Source organism: Sphaeramia orbicularis, chromosome 16, assembly GCF_902148855.1.
Source record: "Sphaeramia orbicularis chromosome 16, fSphaOr1.1, whole genome shotgun sequence".
In the NCBI taxonomy this organism is placed as follows: Eukaryota; Metazoa; Chordata; class Actinopteri; order Kurtiformes; family Apogonidae; genus Sphaeramia; species Sphaeramia orbicularis.
This window is the reverse complement of record NC_043972.1, coordinates 15552770-15576929: the sequence shown is the minus strand read 5'-3', so window position 1 is coordinate 15576929 and position 24160 is coordinate 15552770. Positions and strand designations below refer to the sequence as shown.

At 37.8% G+C, this 24160-nt stretch overlaps 1 protein-coding gene across 3 annotated transcripts in view; it reads left to right on the top strand.

Moving 5' to 3' along the window:
* ascc3 (activating signal cointegrator 1 complex subunit 3) overlaps positions 1-24160 on the top strand; it is a 164303-nt gene that overhangs the window by 10535 nt on the left and 129608 nt on the right. For all 3 annotated transcript variants that reach the window (XM_030158291.1, XM_030158289.1, XM_030158290.1), the window contains 4 exons: positions 5674-5791; positions 18601-18802; positions 19409-19544; positions 21382-21507. In XM_030158291.1, the coding sequence (XP_030014151.1) occupies positions 5674-5791; positions 18601-18802; positions 19409-19544; positions 21382-21507 (582 nt within the window). The remainder of the gene's footprint in view (positions 1-5673; positions 5792-18600; positions 18803-19408; positions 19545-21381; positions 21508-24160) is intronic.

Genomic DNA, 24160 nt, shown 5'->3' with positions numbered 1-24160 from the left:
CTCTTTTCTTTGATTTGCTCTGTAGAAGGAGAGTTGTACAACTTCAGCTGGTTACGGTTGGTTCCAATGTTCCTCACGTAGTTGACATTTGAAAGCGAACTCACCCACTGACATCTTTAGATGTAGAATGCCCCGCGAGTGTGTATGAGAGAGTGCACCTGCAGACTCTCCATGCATCTACCTCTGTGTGACTCCAAAGTCAACAGTAAAGTTTAAAGGCTCTGCACTCAGTGCCATTAAAGCTGACAATGGAGAGATCCTGCTTCGTATTATTTCTCATCGGTGACCCTGGGATGATGACATTTTGTGGCAGTCGCTGTGCTCCTGCAGGGGGGTGGTACAGTGGAAAGCCATTTGAGTATATTACAGTAGCTGATTGCAGAGGCAGTTTCACATTGAAGTTTTATGTAGCTGAGAAATGCAGTGATGGTTTAAAATAATGTTGGATACATACAACTACAGCACAATGTCAAACAGAAGGAGGTTAAATTGGAGGCCTTTTAGAGGATGTTTTATTTGGTGTACAGAGGTAAATATTTTATACAGCTAGATTTCTGAAATTGGTCATTAATGTGACATTTAAAAGAGCCTTTGCATACAATATTACAGATCAGTGATCTTTGAAACATAGATTGCCAATTTGGACATGATTTAATTATCATTTACCTTCATAAGGCATCATCACATGGGTTTGTCTGGTATCATGTCAAGTGTGATCACAACATGACATTCACCTATTTGCATGCACACCAATACACTAGTCATTATCCGATTTCTGAAGTTTTCAGATTATTCAAGTGATCATGTAAACAGGATAATCTGATAATTTTCATCTGATAACAGCAGTTATCTGATTATGAGAAATCAGATTAACACACCTAGATTTCTCCCCAATACTCCGATGTCTTCACGCATGTATACAGGTTAATCTGATTTATTTCGTTCTTTTATGTCTGCGCATGTGTAAACACAATTAAAAACTGTAGAGAACGGAAGTTACATAGTCAAACTTGAGCGGAAGACAACAGAAGTTTAAGTCTACCATCACTATGCACGTATGCACTCCGAAAGAAATCCGATAATGGACTAAACCAGGGTTTTTCGCTATTACATTTCTTAAGTGCATGTAAATGCATTAGGTCTGATTATTATAATTATCCAATTACTCCCAGATATCGGACTTTTATGGTCATGTAAACAGGCTCATTGTTCTTGTGTTATACCTGTCCTGTCTCTTATTAATTTGGCTCTAGTTGCAGTTGCTACATTTGAGAGGAGCTGCAGCCTATTAACTAAGCAACTGTTTTTCTAACTGATAACCTGTGCAGGAATTTCTTCTCAAATGTGTTTTTTTCTTTTTTTTTGTCTTAGAGAATCATTAAAAACCTATTTTCACATTTTTTTTTATTATTAATTATGAATTGATTAATCAAGAAAATTTGCAACAATAATTAGATAATTGTTGCAACCCCTACATTTAAGCTAAACTGATCATGCATAATCACAGTGGTTAGGCTAAAACTACTGGGTAGAATACTGCCAATTGTACCGAATACAACTACCTCTGAGCTGACTGTGTCATATGCTGATATATCTGAAGGCAACACAAACAAACATGAAGGAGAATTAATGTGACACAGAATGGGGTAAATCTGAACAGGAGAGAGACAGCCAAAACAAAACAGGGAACTCATACCTAAAAGGGAGGCTGCTTATGCCACAGGGATGTTCTGTGGGTATGAAAAGTTTGACACGGACCAGAAAACCACACTTTGAAAATTATGCCACAGACCAGTCCACACTGCAGACTCAGACACCACTAACCTCTTTTTTACCACCTACGCACAAATCATGTTGAACAGTGCAGGGTACAGTCTGTGGAGGAGAGCCACAAAATATAGTCGAGCTCTTAAAACAAACCTCAGACTCAAATGTTTGGTGCAAATTTATACAAAGGTTCTAAATAAAAGAACTAAAACTAATTAAATGTGACTAAGCAACTTTATTTGTTGTGTAGAAATCTAATAAGCAGTAGGCCATTCCATGTAGTCACTTTATTTAAAAATAATAATAAAATGGGTTATATTTTTTCATGAGAACATTGGGACAAGGCAATATAGGGCAAGTAATGAGTAAACGTAATTGAACAATAATGTAAGTTGAAATAAGGTTTGGTATAAAAGCACAATCTGGCAAAGGTTTTAGTCTCATAAGAGTAAATATGTGCTCAGGATCACCAATTTATCAGAAATATGTGAGAAAATTATTGAAATGTTTAAAAAAATGTTCCACAAAGAAAGAATGGAAATTAACTTGAATATTTCATCCATGATGCATAATGTGATGTAATTATAACTATAATTTCAGGGAATTTAAATGTGTTTTAGTGCATAAAGGGAAAAGCGCAAGTCTAAGATGAACACCATGATCTCTGATGTTACGCTCAACCTAGGGGAACCTGAGCATAGCATAATAACATAAAACAGACTCTTCTCTTTTTCCACTCCCAAGGAAGACCAGTGCCGAACTAGTTTGCAGTCTAAAATAACCAGTTTACTGACAAAATCAAAGAATGTGTTCAGGGTGAGTACAGCTCAAGCAAACAAAACACTCTAGGTTGAAACCACTTTCCTACTAAAGAAAAACAAAATACAATTTCTTACCTACCTAAACAAAAAACAGGAGTAATGTGTCATAAAATAAAACAGCTTGTCACCCCTACCTCTTAGTGGACTGCCAAATTTAAGAACAAGTCAAGTTTTCGAGAACAGACTCAGTTCACAGGTTTCATGGTTGATTGGAAATGGGAAGAGAGAATAGCCCATGAGCTGTCAGACAACACCTTTTAAACCGCACACCATCAGCCTTCGCCCAATCAGCTGCTGCTCCACAACTATGAATATCAACAAGATGAAAAGGTTAGGGCTCCTCCCTCAGGTAGGGAGGAGGAAAACAATCAAATAAAAGACATGATCCTAACACTGATCCCTCAAACGACACCATATCAAGAGTCGTCATTTGTCTATAGCTGATAGAACTACATTAGCCAAAAGGATTACTGTGTAGAACTTTTGTCAGAACACTGTGGTATGAAGTTACACCCACAAATGCCAGTTCTAACTTTACAGAGTGAAATGGAAGCCTCATCTTAATTTTATCTTGGAAAGTTATGGACCTCTCTGGGCTCAGAGGTACCTGGGAAGGAGCAGCTCTCAGTGGAAACAAGTATCACGGTCAGAGATATCATTACTCAAGGTTTTGTTTTTTTTTTTGTAGAAATTCTCAGTGTGTTTGCTGGACAAGAAGATGCAAAAGACTGTCCAGACTTTCACCAGTGACAAGTCAAGAAGTCAGGGTTGGTCATGGTCTGGGCATGTGTCAGAGTCTTTGGCAAAGGTCATTGTCGCTTCTGTGATACACCATTAATACTCAAAAGTATAGTGAGATTTTGCAGCAACACATGCTGCCTTTGTGACAACTTTTCCATGCACATTTCAATAAGTCAATGCAATATCCCACAAACATTATACATAAACTGAACATCAAAAGAAACTTATCACATATTCTATGTGATGCCATTTCACACCATTTTATTAAATATGTAAACAAATTCTTTCTTCTTCTTAAAAAACATTTAATTAACAAACAAAATACAACAAACAACAAAACAGTGGATGAGTATCCAGAGGATAATGTAAAATATGACAATGGGTAGTTCAACAAAGTTCACATTTAGCAACAAGCAACATTATTAATCCACAGCAAGTCAAAGATTAACCAAATGGTCAAAAGGTGCACAGCCTGTGTTAGGGCTCAGGGGGGGACATACCCAGTACTGAGGACATTGATCTGGACCATTTGGTCAATCTTTGACTTGCTGTGGATTAATAATGTCGTTGCTAAATGTGAACTTTGTTGAACTACCCTTCGTCGTATTTTACATTATCCTCTGGATGCTCATCCACTGTTTTGTTGTATTTTGTTTTGTTAATTAAATGTTTTTTAAGAACAAGAAAGAATTTGTTTTCATATTTAATAAAATGGTGCGAAATGGCATCACATATAATATGTGATAAGTTTCTTTTGGTCTTCAGTATACATTACAAAGCCTGGCAGAGGAAGAGGAGGCTGTGGACTGGACTGATCTACATGTCACTCCCACTTGTTCCTGATAGAGAATTTGTGGTCCATCTTGATTACAAAATGCATTAATGAAGACCCTGTACCATCACAGACCTTTTATTGTGAAAAGAAATGGAAATGCTACAATGTTGTAAATGCTTTCCTGCCCCCAAAATGGTTTCATTTAGTTCTTCTCAGTTAGTTTTGCGACATTTAGTTAAAACAGTAGTCAGCTGTTTCACTGGCAAAGGGACCCTAGAGAAGCAGGCTGCTTGAAAAGGTTATTAAAAGTTTATTGTTGTTATTTTTTTTAATACTGAACAGCATGCTTCTCATGTAACATTTATTTCCTTTAAATGTTCAAGAATAAATGTTTCACTCTCTCAGACACTGTCCAAATACTTATGCTGTGTAATAAATCACAGCACTTGGTTGTGTCTCAAAGTCTTTTTGGTTGATCAGAATTTGCTTCTTTTCTGAATAGGCCTTTTCACAGCGGGCACTTTGGACTCGTCATAGAAGAATAAGCTGTGTATCTTAGCAGAGATATGTGGCAACTGAATTCAAAGAGTTAGAAAAAGCTGAATGTTTTATCACAGATAAAAAGCCAGAGGGCAGAGACAGTTAAACCCTCAACCTCTGGAGTTATTACACAGCTAATGCTTTAGAATGGGTCAAGCCTGCAGGAAGGTGGACTGAACAGAATCTGTCTGAAGGAGAAACTCCAGAGCCCACACCTAATCAGACAGCTCCAAGGACACAATTCATGAGAGTTCATAAAACAGGAAAAAAAAATCACTTTGAGCAGGTGAAAACCCAACCCCTCCCACACACTTCTGACATACAGTATACTCAACTCTAATAAAACAGAGACACTCAGAGGGACCAATAGATGTTTAGAGCAGATATAAAAGAGACCACCAAGGGAAGCAAAGATAACCCCAACAAAGACGATGGCTGACCTGACATCAAAGTGTGTCTGTTGGTTTAGTTTCCCGCTGTGCTGACTATTGCTTTCCCAAGAGAGCACAGACTGAAAGAGCAGGCCATTCCTCCATCAACGAGCCAATCCTGAAAGGAAAGGGGGGAAAAAAACAACACTGTTTTTGTTACAGGTTTAAATTACATACCATTGGTTGTACTATTTTCCAATTAGAAAGCTTTATCATTACATCCCGCCTCTTAACATGTCTTCTCACAATGATATTGATGACTGTGTGTGTAGCCCTGTCTCCACTGTGCTTTTAATTGTGTGGTGCTGCTGTGCACAGGATTTCTTGTTGTTGTTTTTCTGTCACTTGCTAAATGCCAGGTGGTGATGTTTGGGAGGCTAAGCGGCGTAGCATATTCTGTACCAGGCGGATGGTAATTACCAGGTGCTCAGCCTTGGCACCAGCATGTTTGGGGGTGCTGGTGACACACAGGATGCATATACATGTTAGAATGTGTGTGTGTATTTGTGTGTGCTATGAATGGCTGTATTTTTGTTGTGATGCTACTGATTTTCACTGCCCTTCCTCTCTCCCTACCTCCCTCCTTTTCTCCCTCCAGCTGTTCGAGCTGCTGGGCCCAGAGGGGTTGGAGATGATCTCCACCCTCCTCCAGCGAAGGGCAGCCATCGTTGACTCCCTCCTCGCCATTCCACCTGACAGGGCTGGATACCCACCAGGTGAGAGTCACATGGCAACCAGGTCATCTCCTTGGTAACACAAACTGTGCTTGTCCTTCATGTTAAAATGCATACCATGTATCAATTAATGTGCATATTAAGTAGCTAATAAACAACAGCTATCTTGGTATTTATCTAAAAGTGCCTGCATCTCAACGTACGGCATCTAGCTGCTTCGCTTTTAAGTACACACTACCTACAAAACCATGGCACCACAGTACATTATTGAATTTCAAGTGTGTTCAACATTTGGTCATAACTTCTAAACCGTAAAAGAAGAAAAACATTTTTGGGTCCAACCTACCTCTTTGGTCATCCCTCATGCTTGAAGCTTGATTCTGACTGATCAAAGCAGACAGGGTTGTATGTGTAAAAAAATAAATAAAAAGGTCACTCCTTGATCCTTCTGAAAAAAACACCAGATGGCCCTGGAGACTCTGTTTGAAACATATCCTGAAATATATGATGTAACCTTGCCCTTGATCACTCCATTACCCAAGTCCATCACTCATTACATATCTGTCAACTAAAAAATCTCTCAGGGGATTTTTTTTTTTTTTCCAAGAGTCAACATAATTACCTCACAGTATGTTTGGACTGTGTAGGTGAAATGGTGAAAAAAAGTTTGGAATTAAGTGTAAAGCTGAAGATGCAGTTACAATAAATGCTGTAATATGCATTTTACAAGTAATTGGTGTGAATGATCTGCTAAACATGCTTCAAAGTTCATGAAAATATATTTTGGTCTGATATTTTTACCATTTGACCTTCATAGTTTTACTGTTTCCACTACATTAACTGTCATAGAACACTATAGTGAACAAGTACAAGTTGTTCAGCATCCTAGTGGGTAAGGCACCTGTCTCTTCAGTCATTTAAATACTAAAATTTGCTTCCCAATGTACACATTCCACCAAAACATCTTTTTCAATGGCAATTGAATTCAGTGGCCCAATGGCATTGGGCTTAGCACTGCGCAATGCATGCATCATCCTTTTAAAGAAAAGTCAAACTGTTTTTTTTTTCCCTGTTCCACAATTAAAGCTGATGTTGCCAGAACTATCTTCCAAGGCTGGAACAGATCTAATGAAGTGGGATGTTAGGTCTGGCTGTGAGACACTGTGTGACTCATACATTTGAATCAGACTTAAGTTGGTTCTGTTTTGCATTTTCTTTGTCATCATTGACATAAATTTACAGTCAATGCAATGTATCACTTCTGCAAGATATTTTACACTAAAAACGTTCTAGAGTGTGTTCTGGAGAGAAAATTAGATCAGTTCATCCCTCAGCGTAAACTACACAACCAGCTTCTGGCAATTCAGGGCATATTAAGCAGGCAATCTCATCTTTCACTACTAACCGGCAGCCCAAATACAGTTGCACTAGTAAGGTAAAAATTTTGTTACTGATTGCTTTGGTGGTTTCCGGGCTGTTCTAGTTTGTGGGGTCACAATGACTCATTCATGTGTTGGTAAACCCCTTGGTTGGGATGCTTCTAGGTTTGGATTGGTGTATTTCTGAAATGAGTTTGTAGTATTCAGCAGAATTTACAAATGGTCGTCTGCTGCTTCACACAATTCTCTGCCAGTCCATATAAAGATGTCGCCACAACCCAAACAAAGCTATCTCTCTCTGTATCTTAGTAGATCTCTCTGATTGTTTGATGCTGTAATCAGGGCTCATCTTTCAGAGCCTGGAGATTACATTTTGCTTCTTTCTGATCTGGGTGTTCTGGCTTTTGTAGATAAGGACTGTCATTACTGTTTATATGATAGGCGTCTTTGATGATTCCCATGTAAGATAAGCTAATGTGTTAAGACCATACACACAGAACTGATATCATCTGATTGTGGCTGGTGATTTATATAATGGCACTAATGTTTGCATACATTAACCTGCTGTTAATGTATTTAGTGAAATAAAATTTCAGATTTTAATTTCCTCCTACATGGTTAAAATAGATATGGTTAAAAGTTTTTGGTGGAATAATTAAAATAACATGACAAACTAATTTAGCAACAAATTACCAGATTAATTTATAATCTGCTAATTGACTGTAGCCTGCTTTGCATATCTTGCAGTATTAAATTGTAAATGGTGCTTAAAATACAGTCAGTTACTGATACAGGCCGTTTTTAAAATTAGGCTGCAAAGGACAGTTAGGCTACATTCAGACTTCAGGCGAAAGTGGCCCTTTTTTTTGGCTCAGATCTCATATCACATGAAATCGGATGTTTTTGATTTTGATGTTTACATATGTGCTCCTGAATTACATAAAGTTTCTTTATAGCCTCAGTATGGACAGTCATATCTGAATGTGACTTTTGTGCCACTCTAGATCCACATTTGACGCAATTCTGTGCTGGAGGATGTCAATCTGAAAAGAAATTGTCAGTCTTCATCCTCATCCTTGTTATACCGCTCAGAATCCTGCTGACTTCCACAGCACATCAACTTATAAATAAAACCATAGAAGTTGATTTCTTGGGCCTGTATGTATGTGATGTGTTTGTAGTTCTTCTTCTGCAGTTGGTTCAGAGCTATGGCCATTTCACAATGAAGTCTAATATTGGCCCCTCATTCAAAAAATGATGTTTTAATAATAAACAGATGATGGGATCTGAGTAATGTATCTGAATTGACCACTAATGCTTGCAGTCTGAATGTAGCCATGGTAATGGTTCATCTCCCAAAGAAGTCCCCCAAAACTGACACAATAGTAAATGACAGATTTATTATGACAATGCAAATTAGCAAGGGTGCAATCCAGCAATCCAGACTGGGACCAGTACAATTTACACATCTGATGAAGGTGTAGGCATTCTACTAACAACACAGAGACAATTTTACACTTGTATTTCTGTCTGGAAACAGCAACACAGAGCAAAAAGAGGCAGAAGAAGGTTTTCTGCTGTAGAACTGGTGGAGTTAGTGGATGAGTTTTGCCCAGTATAAAATAGTGGCTAAAAGACTTTAAAATCACAATGTCCAACCTGTTCACAAAGACAGTTCACCAAGCCTTTCCAGTGCAAATTTTCTGTTGTGCCCATTTAAAACAAGTTTGTGCTGGTGCAAAGCTTTATTACATCTGGCACCAGTGTCATTTGTTGCTGCCTTTTGCGTAGGAATTCCAGCCATCTTTTTTATGACACAACATGCTAATATTTATCTATTCAGCATTTTATCTATTTACTCTACACAGTAAACGCTGACCTAATGAAGGCACAAGATGACAAGTCAGGGGATTACCATGGTAATGACAATGTGCTGACAACATTGAATCAGAATTATACACTTGCTGAGACATATCCATCCAAAGTTGGTCTGCACTATTAAGCAAAGTGTAATTGTAACTGGAATATCACCCTGTACAATTACACAATTAAAAAAGACTACAATTTAAAGGCTCAAACTTAGGAGTATTAACAGGGATCTACCTGCAGAAGGAGAAAAAAATAAACACAACCTTTATTGTCTGGTGATATTTACCTCCGCCAAGGAGGTTATGTTTTTGCCAGGGTTTGTTTGTTTGTCTGTTTGTTTGTTTGTTTGTCTGTCCGTTAGTGTGCAACATAACTCAAAAAGTTATGGACAGATTTGGATGAAATTTTCAGGGTTTGTTGGAAATGGGATAAGGAAGAAATGATTAAATTTTGGTGGTGATCGGGGGTGGGGGGGCCCATGGGGGGGGGGCACTGATCGTTAGTGTGCAACATAACTCAAAAAGTTATGGACAGATTTGGATGAAATTTTCAGGGTTTGTTGGAAGTGGGATAAGGAAGAAATGATTAAATTTTGGTGGTGATCGGGGGTGGGGGGGCCCATGGGGGGGGGCACTGATCGTTAGTGTGCAACATAACTCAAAAAGTTATGGACAGATTTGGATGAAATTTTCAGGGTTTGTTGGAAGTGGGATAAGGAAGAAATGATTAAATTTTGGTGGTGATCGGGGGTGGGGGGGCCCCCAGGGGGGGCCACTGATCAGCCTAGGCGGAGGTCTGCGCTCTCCGAGTGCTTCTAGTTTGGATTTTGTGATGTTAAAAAAAACATATAAAACATGCAGAATGAAAGTTTTAAGTTTTTGGTTATTTTATGTTGATTTATAGAATTGATATTTGTAAATCAGTAAACTGCATTTTCCTTGATAACCAAGCAAGTAGAATCATATTAGAATTATAAATCACTAACACAGTACTGATGACAGTAACCTCAATATTACTTTTAAAATACTATGTAGCTTAGCTCTGAAGCAATGTTATGTTGGAAATCTAGGATATCACAGAAGATAGAATGTCCAAAACAATGGTATTTAATCAAGTTTCACTCTTGACCAGCGAACAGATGCAGATGGTTTTACGCTTTACCTGCCTGTCAGTACCGGTGCAGTAGTATGTAGTCTGAGCAACATAAAGCTGTTTTCCTCGAGCTAGTGAAATGGCTCAATCCACTGAAAGGCTATTACCCAAAGATTGGCCTTTCACTTCAACCCAATTCTTCATTATTTCTTTCACGTCTCTTATGCTATCTACCAGAAATGATGAAGACCAGACTAAGGCCTCCCTTGAGGGTAGGCTTTCTATTTCTGTCCAGCTCTTACACCTCTCATGAATAAGAGAAATAATAGAATATCATGCCATACTAATAGAGAAAAAGCCCAACACGCATGTAGTGTTGCTGAGGTCCAACTAAGTGCAGCCTCTTGTGGGGAATAGGTTTCCACTGGTTGCTGTAGTTATCTGGCTCTCCTGGTGGCTTTAAGCAAAGTTCATCGATTTAGTATGAGATTGTGTTTCAGGAGTCTTGATAGTGAGCTGTACTACACCTTCCCTCCCAGTGATGTGCCTGCCTCCTGTGTCTGCCCGCATGGTTTTTTACTTCAAACACCGTCCTTCATCCTGAGCCTGCCTTGTTTTTCAACACCCTGTTTCCTTTGTTCTAGGGTGGCAGATACCCTTTTTTCTTCCTTCCTCTTCGAGGTTTGTAGAGTTTAAGATATTGGTCCAAAGATAAGGATGGATAATTTGTCTTTGTCGGAGCTATCTGCCGATGCATATGTATGGTGGGCATTACAGACTGGCCGAAGATTAGACGACAGAGCTCGTACTTCGTCAGAATAATCCCTGTAACCGTTTAAAGTCACGTATACTCATCCTATTGAGTTTTCTGAGTGATTTGAAAGTCATACCGTATGTCTTCATGTACTAACTGGGCCTTTTTGTTTTACCTCAGCTGCAGAATGAGACAGGCTTTTATTTGAAGCAGGCTTGTATTGGAGGCAGGTCTTTGTTTCTAATTCTAATTCTTTGCTGTTGTCCTGTTAAACTTATAGCATTAGTTGAAACACAGTACGTAAACTATTTGTTCATATAGAAAAATGTAAAAAAAAAAAGAAAAATGACAGAACATCAAGGATTGTTATATTTGCTGTAATCTGTCAAATATTTCTCTTTTTAAATTTGGGTTATTTACAATCGTCATGACAGTCTATAGATGGATAGTGCCAAATAACTGCATTTAATTTGAATAAAATATCTAAATTCTTCTCTAAAACTGCTGGCTTTTCTCAGCAGTGAGGCAGTTGAGTGAAATAACATTGAGACGATTTCCCAGGCATCATTTATCAGATCTGATTGCTTCAAAATCTAACAGTATCAAAAGAAATAAGTGCTAATGTTTCAGGATTTAAACAACACAATCATCTGTTTCTTCTTGGGTATTAAAGCTGACGATAGTCTCTAATGCATGACTAAATATACACAGACTAGAATGTACTAGAAAAAAGCCTTCAAATGGGAGGCTGTCAGCTAGATGGACAAGACAAACAAACATGTTAGATGTGACTTGGTACAAACGGATGGGTTACCTTCATTTTGGCAGGGGTTAAACTGTAGATGTAAACATATTTGCCTTTGTTAAAACTAAATGAAAGCCATAGTCATGGTCACACCCAAGGCTGCCTCCAACATCATCTGATGTTATTTCCATTGTGAAGAACTTGTGATCAGCGTTAAAAATTTAACTTGCCAGACAGCTTTTGAGATTAGCGTTTCCTTGACGACTGAGACTGAAGTCAGGAGGGGTTAAAAAAGGCTGATTAAATTTTCCACTATTTGCATGCCATCAGGAAGAGTGGGATTTAGTGGGAATGCCTGTCTCTTGCTGATTAGCTTTTAAATTGCAGTTTGCAGTCTGGCACTTGCATGTTTATCAAAGAGCAGATTCTCTCTCCGTGGCTCCTCTCCACATTTCAGTGGCTGAGTGTACGGAAAAGACCTCACATGTCGGCACATCTAAAAAGTTTCTAGCAGAGGCAAGAGTAGAATCACATGCCTCAAACATTATGTGATATCTGTATCACTTTTGTCAGCTTTAATTTTTAACTCAAACAGACATTATTGTTCTTGCAATTAATCAGAATGAACCTTTAATTGTTCAGTTTTTGGATAATTGACATCTTGCATGTTGATGGCTCTTGAAATGTTAGTCTTAAATGAGTTATCAATATATTTGTGAACATGTCATCTGGGTCATTATAAACTTCACATGTAAAACTACAAATGTCCACCAGGAAATAAATAGATCTGATGATAATATGTTGTCTAATTGTTGTAAGGTTATACATTTAAGAATTATAGATTGTTAAAAACCTAATGACAGTGTAATTGGTCATTGCTTTTAGTGGCACCTAGTTGTGAAGTTGCAGAGTACAACCAGGTGCCACCTGACTAGTGTTTGCCTTTTCTTCACTTTTTAGTTGGGGGGATATTAACTCTGGTTGACACTCAAATATGTTAGGAACAGCATCTTAATTCTGGATTCTACCCACCATGAAATGAGGAAAAAGCAGGAAGAAAAAAAACAACAAAATAGTGCTTTTGTTGAAACATGTTTGAGATCCGCGGAGGCGACCTGTTTCCTCTGTAGCTGTGAATGGCTCATTCTAATGTAATGAAAGCCTAAGAATTTTTTTTTTTAATTTTCAGGCAAATATATACTAATAAAAACATAATCTGAATATTTTACTATTTTCCTCCAATTAGATGTACCTAAATCCCCATAAATCCCCTTACACACTGAGCTTCAAACAAGATGCTGTAATAATAAACTTAATCAGCATATTTATTCAATGGTATACATAACATAGAAATAGGTCTAATTATTTTATTCATGTTAGCACCTTAGCTATAGAGCAATATTCTTAGCAAGATCTGAAGACAATGGACCTAAAGAGATTATTGACTGGTGACTTTTCATTCTGTTTAGTACAAACTCCGACAATGTCAAAAATCTGCCAGCGTCATCTTTATTCATATTATTGAAGGCAGTAGATAGTTGAAAAATAAGCATTTCTTCTTATGGATTGGGCGCAAATAAACAAAGAAACCTGATGGCAGTGGTCCCATCCATGATGACAACACCCACTTTAATGTTATGAGGACTCAGTCACCGGTTTGATGAGTATAAACATAATGTGCATCTGATGTTATCACCTTCACAGTCACCATTCTTATCCCAAATGGCATTTATCTGTCCAGTTAAGTTCATAAAGTTGGAATTGTTGCTTAAGGAACATTGAAGCTGCTTTGGAAACACATAGGGGGCCGATAGCTTAGTAGCTCACTTTAACTTTCTGTTGTTTTTTTTTTTTTTTTTTTTTTGTCCTCAGAATTTGTCTTCTGTATGTATTTTCCCCTCTATCCACTCAACCGGCCAAGCCCTCAATGCCACATGGTAAAAGCAGCTAACTTACACGTAGAATTATTATGTCCTTTTTTATGATCTTTTTAATTCGTGGATTGACAGCTGTCTTGTTTAATTTAACATGCCAAATGGTTGTCCATTAGACCAGGCCATATGCAACTCCAGAAAAGGGAATGATATTAAACCTTCCAGGTATTCCTTTGGTTGCATAACAGCACAAACTTCAGCATAAGTCCTCTTTGAAATGGTATGTTTATCTGCTGCAGTCCAGGTGAAAGTAGAGAAGTGTGAGCTTTAATGCGTAGCTCTTTCTAAAGACGCCAGGAGACACACTGAGGGCTGCAGCACTGTGGGACACTGACAGCTCCAAACAGGTAGAAGTAGGCTCCCATTGAGTGTTTGTGCAAATGCTTTTGTCTGGGTCATTAAGCCTGAGCATCTGTTTCTGCTGGTGTAGGTACAGTAAATGCAGACAAATATGTGAGAAAAGCAAATGGTTCTGTCAAGAATTTAACAAGAAGATGATGTTAGTGTTTATCTGACAAGCACTTTAGACAATTTTCTAAGGCCATAATCTGAAAAGAGGCTTTTTAGTGCTGCTCAAGTACAAACGCTGCTCCCACCTGTATTTGAAACAGACTCAGTGGACTACTCACTACTAAATTAGACTAGAACTTGTAGACAATATGGCATTAGTAGGCTACCTACATTAGCTAAATTGTTAATTCAAATACATTTTAATTGCATTTTGTTTTTTAGGTTTAGGTCTCCACTATTTTAAACAGATTAAATGTAAGCAAGACCACTGCATTTATTTATAAACCAGACAGAGACTGTTTTTAGATAACATATTATTTCGCAATTTGCAGCTGCAGATGTCCCTGAAGTAACTTGTGTAAAATGTAATGTCTGCATTTTGCAGACACCAAATACCTACCATTCAACTGCATTTTCGGTCTTCTCTATCACTGTTATTTCCACGGTTTAAATAAATACGCTGAAGAATGTTATAATCTCAAAGGTGATGATGAGTTGCTATTAAAGGGCAGGGTGTCGTATCTGTTGATTACAGATCGCCGCGACCTTCCTTGTCCAAGGTCCTGCTTTGCAAATTCTTTGAATTATTACCTTTGACTTTGATCAGCTCCAGTCATGTTATAGTACATAGTAAAAATACTGAAGCAAATCAAATTCTAATCCAGTTTGATATTTTTCTGTACATTTAAAACCTGTATTGGTAAAAAAAATAAAAAAATAAAAATCTGACTTCACTTGCAGGTGGTGTAAGCATCATGTCATCATTTTTTTTCAGTTATTATCATTGCTGTGTTTTGAGAATGTGCTTTATTTTCCTTCATACTGATAAATCACTGAAGTATAGAAATCTAGAAATCACTGTTTTCAAGGGTCTTTATTTATTATGCAGATGTCTCTTTTAAGTAATTCAGCATTTCAGTCCATCAGCCTCTCCCTCCACATTGTGTAACGCTCAGTTAAACATTTGCACCCAATACCTGGAATGACTGACATGCATCCTTTGCATCAGGAGCAAATGTAATGTTGTGTTGCTGCTCTTCCCATCGCTGTTCAATGACTGTGGACATTGGTAACAACTGGCTGTGACCTTAAAGTAATTTAGCGCCAGTGGTTTGATGATTACCCAAAGGCATCCTGGGTATTGTTTTCACTCGTCAGCCTTTGTGTGTGGATGTGTGGGGAGAATTACACATCAGCAGATACATCGATCTTTATAAACCTTAATGCAATTAAGTCAGTGAGAATCTACAACACTTAAAGTTTTTTTTTTCACATTTTGCTTAACAGAATATCTGAATATCCGCTGTTTACTGGTTGAATCCTCATTGTTGGAAAAAAAACAAACAAAAACCCTCGTCTTGTATGTAGCTGTTTCAAAAGAAAGGTGTTTTTATGGGTAATTGGAAAGAAATCCTTCATTTTCCAACAGGGCTTTTATTGTGAAGCATAATATAGGGAAAAATGTAACTGTAAAATGTATCTGCTGGGCATTGTATGATTGTTTTTCGTTTAAAATCCACTTTTCTCACATCACAATTATTATAAACTAGATCCTCTATGATATTCTGTAAAAGCATCAGTCTGCACATTGAAAGTGAGCACAACAGTCGGTGAACCCTGAAAAATAATTGTTTTTGAGTTTAGTGAAACTTTAAAATGTGATAATGATTTGTTAAGAGACCTTGAAAACAAACAAAATCTGTCTTGGTTAAGCTTTTCCCAGTCATTATGGAACTGTGATCGCTTGAGGAAATGAGAATCCTGAAGATTTAGAGGTAATCACTGTTGGAGACCCATAACAAGGCACAATGGCTCCTGAAGAGAAGCTAAGTAAAGGTGGGGAATGGTTTAGACAGAGGAATTGGTGCATGGAGGGTGACAGAGTTAAAGGGCTGGGAGTCGGGGAGGTAATGGAAGGGAGGGGTAAGAGTGACAAAAAAGAGGGGGGCCGGCGGAATGAGTGGGGAGCAGGTAGAGCGCTAGACGAGATAAAGACGAAATCATTCAGTCAATCAGCCTGGGCTGCGGTGCAATCATCAGATCTCATCTGTTTTCAAGAGCAATTCTGCCTTTTATTGAGCTGTTGTGCCTCAAACAGAGAGGCTGCGATGGGAACATTAACCCCTGCGATGCTGCTCACACCTGCACATGACAATGGGCTACTGGAATTACTGTTGAAACATGAATGGGGTTTTACTGTCACTGTCTGACCTGCAGTTGTTTTGCTCGCTGTGAACAAACACTTGGTATAAAAATTCTCAGTCGACATCAGGACCTGAGAAGTAAAAATTGACAAAATTGAATTCTCTTTGCTCCTGCCTCTGAAAGACCAGATATGGGGAGGTGTCATAGGTAAAAGAAAAGAAAGTAGTAGCTACATATACCTTGTGTTCAAGCCACTGCAGTGTGATGATGAAATCCTTATTATCATTCGACAAAGGTCTATTATTTATACCCTGCAAAGCCAAGGGTCGATGTATGTTTGCTGTTAGGACTTCATCCTCCTGGGACAGTCTCACCCATTCTGTTTGACCAACTCACCCTGTGAATCGTTTGATAAAAGCAAAGCAAAGACTTATCCTCCCTATAACATGGAGCCAAACCATTTATTTTATATATATATGCATATTACTTATAAAAGTCTGTACCTCCGGAGACCCCATGTGAAATGTGTGCAGCCCCCCCCCCCCTCGTCAATTTGCACATAAAGAACATACTGATACAGTTCCCTGCATGCTACAATGAGCCTACTCTCTTATGGATGAGTCTGGTGGTTATCTCAGACATATATTGTTTGGATTTTTCAAGTTTGTTCAACACTATCCAACCCTCTATACTCGGAGACAAGCTGTAACGTATGGTGCTGAACTCATTGACAGACTACCTGACAAGAACGCCGCGATTCGTCAAGCTAGGGACCTGTGACTCTGAGACAGTAATGAGCACCGCTGGAGCTCCACAGGGGACTTTTCTGGCTCCCCTTCTGTTCATCTTGTACCCAAAAGACTCCATGCACAACTCTTGAGTCCTGTCACACCCAGAAATACTCTGACGACTCTACTATTGTGGCTCATGTGAGGAATGGACAGGAAGTGGAGTTCAGCAGTCTCTCCAAAACCCCTCTTTAGCCAGTCAACATTTGTGGTGTGTGGACAAGACATACAGATATCTTTGTTTGCATCTAGATAACAACATGGACTGGTCCCAGAGCATAGATGCACTCTATCAAAAGGAACAGAATCAGCTATTCAGGTCCGCAGTGTTGGGACAAACTAGTAAAGGAAGCTGGACTCACTGGGGAATATTGTGTAGAGAGGAACACTGCATAGGATAGAGGACCTCTTAAACAGTTCGGTACATCCTCTTCATCACATTCTAACCAACCACAGTGAAGATTCGGTGGTGGATGAGTCACCTCTCTAGATGCAGAACTTAATATTACAGAAGACCCTTCACCCTCACTACATCAGACTCAGACACCTTAGTGGAGACTAAACTGAAGATAGACTGAATATTATATGATTGCTTTTATTTTACTTCCTTTTCTTGAACTGATAGACATTGAAGTACACCCAGTATTTGTATTATTTTACATGCATATTGTTTATCTGAATCTATAACCTGTGTAAAACCTTGTAATTCTGCTTTAAATACTTATATTTGAATTACATTTTACTTTTTTTCTTGAATTTTTATATTGTAATAATCATAACTGAACAATTGAATGTACATAAAATATAACAACATAATTATGTACCCCCAACCCTGATTCACATCATACTCTAACAAAAATATATAAACGCACACATCCAAAATGAATACATAAAATAAAATTAATTTAATTAAAAATGTATAAAAAAATTATTAAAAACAACCAAAAAAAAAAAATAAAAATAAAAAATTATATATATATATATATATATATATATACACATATATATATATATCCTTAGTTACAATGAGAAATTTTTTGTGTCCATCTTTTTTTATTATATGATAAGACAGGCTTCCACATTGCATAGAATTTGGCTGCATTGCCTCTTGTGGTATATCTAATTTTTGTAATGTCAGATAGTTCATAAGGTCTTTTATCCAGACGTTGAATGTCGGTGGATTTCTGTCTTTCCATTTAAGTAGAATGAGCTGACAAGCTGTTAAATTTGTGAAGGCAATGATGTTCTTAAAATTCTTCACATTTTACTTTTAATTTTATCTTGGCAGTTGTAATTATTCCATGCAACTCCAGTGCCATTTTATTGATCGTTATTTATTCAAATCAGTAGTTAAAATGAAATCATTGTCAGAACTGTTTTTAATCTTTTATGAATATGTGTGCTTCATGTTGGTTGATGTTGAGTGTTTTAAATATTATTTTTGTGTGTCATAAAAAGTGCTCTACAAATAACACATATATTATACATTAGAAATATTATATGTTTACATTCATGCAAATTAATGACAAGAGCTGTTCTGCTCACTATTAAGCCTGGAAACAAAAATGGTGGAGATGCGAAAAACATTACAGTGTTTTGCCGCTAACCACTACTTTATTTATGTGTGTTGTCCAGATTTCAACCGTAAAGTCAGCGGTGAAATGACCAAACCGGTGTACGGATGCCAGGTGACAATCCAGTCCGAGCAGGAGAAGCAGATGCTGAAAATGTATCGCAGGGAGGAGAAGCGAGAGAGGAAGAGGGGGAAAGGCACAGATGACGGCGATGCCTCAGATGCTTTCTTGAACTTTGACCCCAGAGAGATGAGAGCCCAGCGGTATGTCACTTTTTTTTCACTCTCCTTTTTCCCCTCATTTGTCTTTGTTTTCTATCTGTCCATCTCCACCTGCACTCTCAGGTATCAGCTTGAAAACCTACAAGCTTGTGCATTTTTCATGGCAACTTGGCTTTGGCTTCAGTGGAAAAAAAAAAAGAAAAAGAAAATACACTGAACCTGTCACTTTTTTTTCCTATGGAGGATTTTTCTGAAAGTTTAATTTCAGAGGATGAAAAAAAAGAGCAGCGATCTGTTTAATTAAAAACTTAGCATGGCCAAATCCATTGCAGTGTGAAGGAAAAGATTAGTAGAGAGGTAAGCCACTTTAGGAAGGAACATAATGCTTCACATCTTTGCCTCTTCATTTGAGTCATCCATCAACTGCAGTATTTCTGTACAACCAAAATATGGATGGAGATCATGTGTGGAAACAAGTGGCATCACATTTTTCCTCTTTGTAAATATACTGAATTGACACTGGTGTAACATTAGTTTAATATACTTTTAGTTGATTTTAGCCTTTACCTTATTTCAGCTTCATTTTCTGCCATACACTGTACTAATGTGATATCTATTTGTTGTTTTTTGATCTGCTTTCTTGTACAGGGAGCAGGCTCTGCTGACAGCTCGACGAGAACCTGTGTTCAGCAGAGAAAGAGTCTATGAACGTGTTCGATATCCCAATGTCTATGACAGCTACGCAGAGGCCACAAAGACGCCTGCATTTGTCGGTGGAGCCAGGGTGAGCCTTACGCTTCTTCAGCAGTAGACAGTGGTCACATTACAGTCTTGAGCTGAAGTGGCACAGTAATTTGCCTTTCTGAATTTTTGTCTACTGTTTTTATAACTTCTTTGATGTATCTATTACAGCAGTATTCCCACTTTGACTCCCATAACCGCCAACTGAATGTGGCTTTCTGCAATTAACTTGAAGATCTGAGGCTACTCAGTACAGCCTACAAAACTAAACTGCTGTACACAGTATATGCCAAAGAACCACAAAGCATCTTAAGATGTAATAGAATGAACGAAATTAATCAGAAATAATTTAAGCACGGTACAGGGTTCATATGATGTGGTCATTAAACACACAGTATGTTATACTGTATACTATAACAAATATTTCCATTGATGTTCTAATTTGAAAAAATAAATCATTTATTCACTTTACAGTTTGTTTAGTCTTGTGACCTGTCAACAATGACATTAGCCTTAAGCTCACATGAATGTTTAAAGTTACTTGAGACTATTTTACTAGAACAAAATGATATAACATGAATATTCCGAACATCATACCTCCTTAGATTCCTTAGATCATATCCACTACACCGAATAATTTCATGTTAACACACACAAAGAAACCTATACATGCTGTGAATTCATTCCTTGACCCTTAAAACATTTGGATTAATGTTTTTATCACAAATTGTTTTCACTCGTGGTGGATTGAATGTGATATCATGATCAATACTGTCAGTTCTACTGTCAGGATTAGTATGAATAGTCTGATATGGAGGGAAAAAAATGAATGAACAAGACAATTTGAAGTTATTATGTATTATGTATAAGCCAGCAGTTATAAGTGTCCATCAAATATGGCAGATATAGAAGTGGAATGGAAATTATGCTTTCAGTAGTGCATGAGCAAGAAATTGATCATGCTGATAGCTATTTATGCAGCATGTGGGTGAAGCCCTGGCTCCCTTAGACTTATGTTGGGCTTGTCTCTTAAAGTTATTATGTCAATACTTTGAACCTCTTATAAGGGATTTGGTGGTCCGTCTTTAAATTTTTCCTTCATTAATTAGATTTCAGGCCCAGTGGAAAATTTGGTGTCTGCTGTGTTGGGCTTTGATTGATCTGTATGACAGCTCGCTCGCCTGCCAAGTTGGACTTTCTGAGTTTGGGTTTATTTAATATAGAGTTTTATTTTCTGACTGACAGCTTGACTGTTGTTGTGGGTAATAGGCTCCACTAAAAAGACTATAATTGCTTTGTGACATACTGCTTGATGAATTTTGACTTTTTACTGAGTCAGTAAGCTGCTGTTTAGCAAAAACTCACCTCTTATCCCTTGGGTTCTTGAAGTTCCACCCCTTTTGTCCAAATATAGTCATTTCCCCCTCCAAAAGGCCAACATTGTGGTGGCTAATTCTTCAGAACAGCAGTTCAAATATATTGGTATGTCACAATTCCTCCATTCACTAATTATATGCAGTCTATGTTACTGATAGACAGACAGATGGACCTGCAATACCCCTGCAGGGCTGAGGGTACTAAAGCTTTAAACTATTTTATTGAGTTACCTTTAAGTGAAATGCAATAAGTGGCTCAGTCATGCTATATATATGCAAAATCTAATGATGAAAATGGTGGATCTGCAAAGTGCAGCAATTCACATTGTCTACTAAGACATGTCTAGAAGCAGAAATTACATACTGTGGAGTATAAACTCTGTACTCTTTTCAGGCGTAAAAATGTCCTCCAAAGTTTTAATCCATTTTAAAAACTATGCATTTTATTTCTGAGTTTCTGAGGTCATGTATGAGTTCTTGTTTTTTTTTGTTTGTGACATTCAGATGCTGCTGCCCGAGGGAATCCGCAGAGAGAACACCAAGATGTATGAAGAGGTGGAGATCCCTCCCAATGAACCCATGCCTATTGGCTTTGAGGAGAAGCCCGTCTACATCTCTGAACTCGATGAGGTAAAAGGCAGAATGAGGATTGTTTTTGTGTGTGCATTGTTTTTTTGTAGATGTTTTTGTAAGTACACTCAACTTCGATTGCTGTTTGGCTTTGAGACACTGATATTTGTACAGAAAAAGCATCAAAAAACAAGCCAAAAGTCAAGAAAAAATGTTTCGGCTTGTGTCCCCTGCTGATGTAAAGTGTTTTCTGTCAGTAGTACATGATTGTCATGCTCTTTATGAAAGTGCAGTCAGATTAAACGCAAAGTGTTTTACAGATCAGATGCTGCTATTTAAAATGTTGTTCTCTCGCTTATCCACAGTTGGTCTGGTGGCAGACTTGCTTGTTAAAAGCATCAAAAAATAGCGAACAAATCCCTCGCTGATTTTCCAGAGAAGTCTTGGTGGAAGCTGGAAAATCATCATCGTGGAATTTTCAAGTTTTGGGGGTAAATGACTGAAAATACGGACCTTGAAATATGCAGACTAGGCTTTTCAAAAAAGTAATAGAAGTAGTACAAGTAAGTAGTAAAAGAAGCAGTTTCACTGAGTTGAAAAAGCTTTGAAATATTCAGTACTTTTCCCTTGAATCAGTGTACAGGAGGATTTGAAAATATCAGGGCTGAAGCAGCAATTGTTTTAATAAAACATTGTTAGACATTTATTTAACCATTGTTTGGGTGGTTGTCACGTTAACATGTAGCAAGTAATGAATTTCTTTTAATATCGTCATTAAAGAACAGCAGCTTGTTATATTTAATAAATTTTCATTAGTTCTCTAACATTTGTAAAATTTTGTTATAATGCTGAAAAACCCCAGTAAGATACATTTGAACCAGTGTAAACCTCTCAACAGCACTACACTACTCACGATTTACACAATTTATGTGATATGTTAATTGAATGTTGTTCAGTATAACATGACATGGGCAGGTTTTAAAGCAAAATCATAAAAATACATGTTAAAAGAAGACATTCCTGTTTGGGCAAAAATATGCAATGCAACTGCAGTCTGCTTTGTTTGACATTTAAACATTTAAGCTTTAGATGAATTCATGGAGGTACTCCTCAAAACTTTGATTAGTAACTGTGATTTAATTACATATTTTCTTTCCTCAGTAGCTGCTGACATATTCTTTTACCATTTATTTTGTAAATTAATTACATGATATTATGTGTAGTAATGTCCAGTAGTAGGATAGTTATACCTTCTATATTCTTTCACTATATTACCTGATGGATATTTTTTGTAGTCTCTTGCCTCTTTAAATCTCAGCAAAATTTCTATCTGTTCATATAAATAGAAATGAAAAGACACTAAGGATGGATGCATGCATTGATGGATAGATGGATAGATGGATGAAGGGCCTGAGGGATGAATGAATTTTGTCATTTTTGCTTATGTAATGCTGTTGCTCCCCATCTCTGGTTCTATATACTTTTAGCACATATCAGCTGGATATTGTGTGTAGGCGTCTCTTTTAATCTCTTTATTTTTATCTACTTAAATTAACTGAAATGAACAGAAATGGTTGTCATTAAAGTAAGTAAGCAAGGTCATTCACAGTAATGCGTATGTGATTGAACAGCAGCTCGTGTCTGCATGTCTTCTGAGCTGCCAGGAGAGTCTGCTGCTGTCCTGGGTGTATGTATGGTGCCTGTTATCGTCCATCTCAGTGAACAGCAGAGCAGTGTGGCTGTAATGGCCAGTGAGTGATGTTCCTTCTTAATGGAAGCGTTGTAGCTCTCAGCCGGCTGTCAGCAGACACAATGACTCCTCAGATGGACTGACACTTTGACTGACAAACCCACACTCAAACTGGTACATACACCCCCCCCCCCCCCCCCCAGGTCTCTGGCAGACTTTACTTACAGCCACTGCTGGGCTGTATTATAGGGCAGGCTACAAAGGCCATGCACATTATCATCTTTGAAAGTCTCTGTTCCCATCCTGACTGTTGGAGTGTGCTTTGTAATCCATCATTAGTGCATCACTGGTGAAGATGCAGCAGTGCAAAAGGTCAACCCTTCTTCTCTGAGTTTGGCCTTTTGTTGATGAAGACCCTGAAGTATAATGCCCGTAAACCCGAGACACATTTTGTCACACTTGAGGAGACCAGTGTAACTGCTCAACTCTCTTAACCTTCCTGTCACTCATGCTAATGGACATCATAATAAACAGCTTTAGTGTATGTGAGAGTGTGTGTAATTGAGTGTTTGTGGTTTGGAATGTGTGCATGTGTTGTATGCCATGACAAATTGGTAAAGGGATGGTTTAATCGTGTCTGAGCTCTTGCTCTTGTTGTTTTCATAGTTTTTCCCTCTGGCTCAGGTGTGTGTTTGTGTATTGGCACTGAATACTGAAGTCTGTTTAATGGCTGTCAATTTTAATCTTTATCAGCTGGTCTTCAAGGAGTTGGACTCTCATTAGGCGTAGTGTATCATACAGTGTATATGTATAGACTATGCTGTTGTGATTATGTGCCCTACAGCCTTTATGTTTTGTTTCCAGATATTTAGAATTTGATAGCTAAAAAACAGTCACTGTAGACTCAATCTACATAGAAAGCATTTTGGCTTTCATTTTAAATGTATGAATTTACACACATTATTTACAAAAAAAATTGTTCAAAGAAGCATAATTTCTATTGCTTTGAATGATAGAATTTTC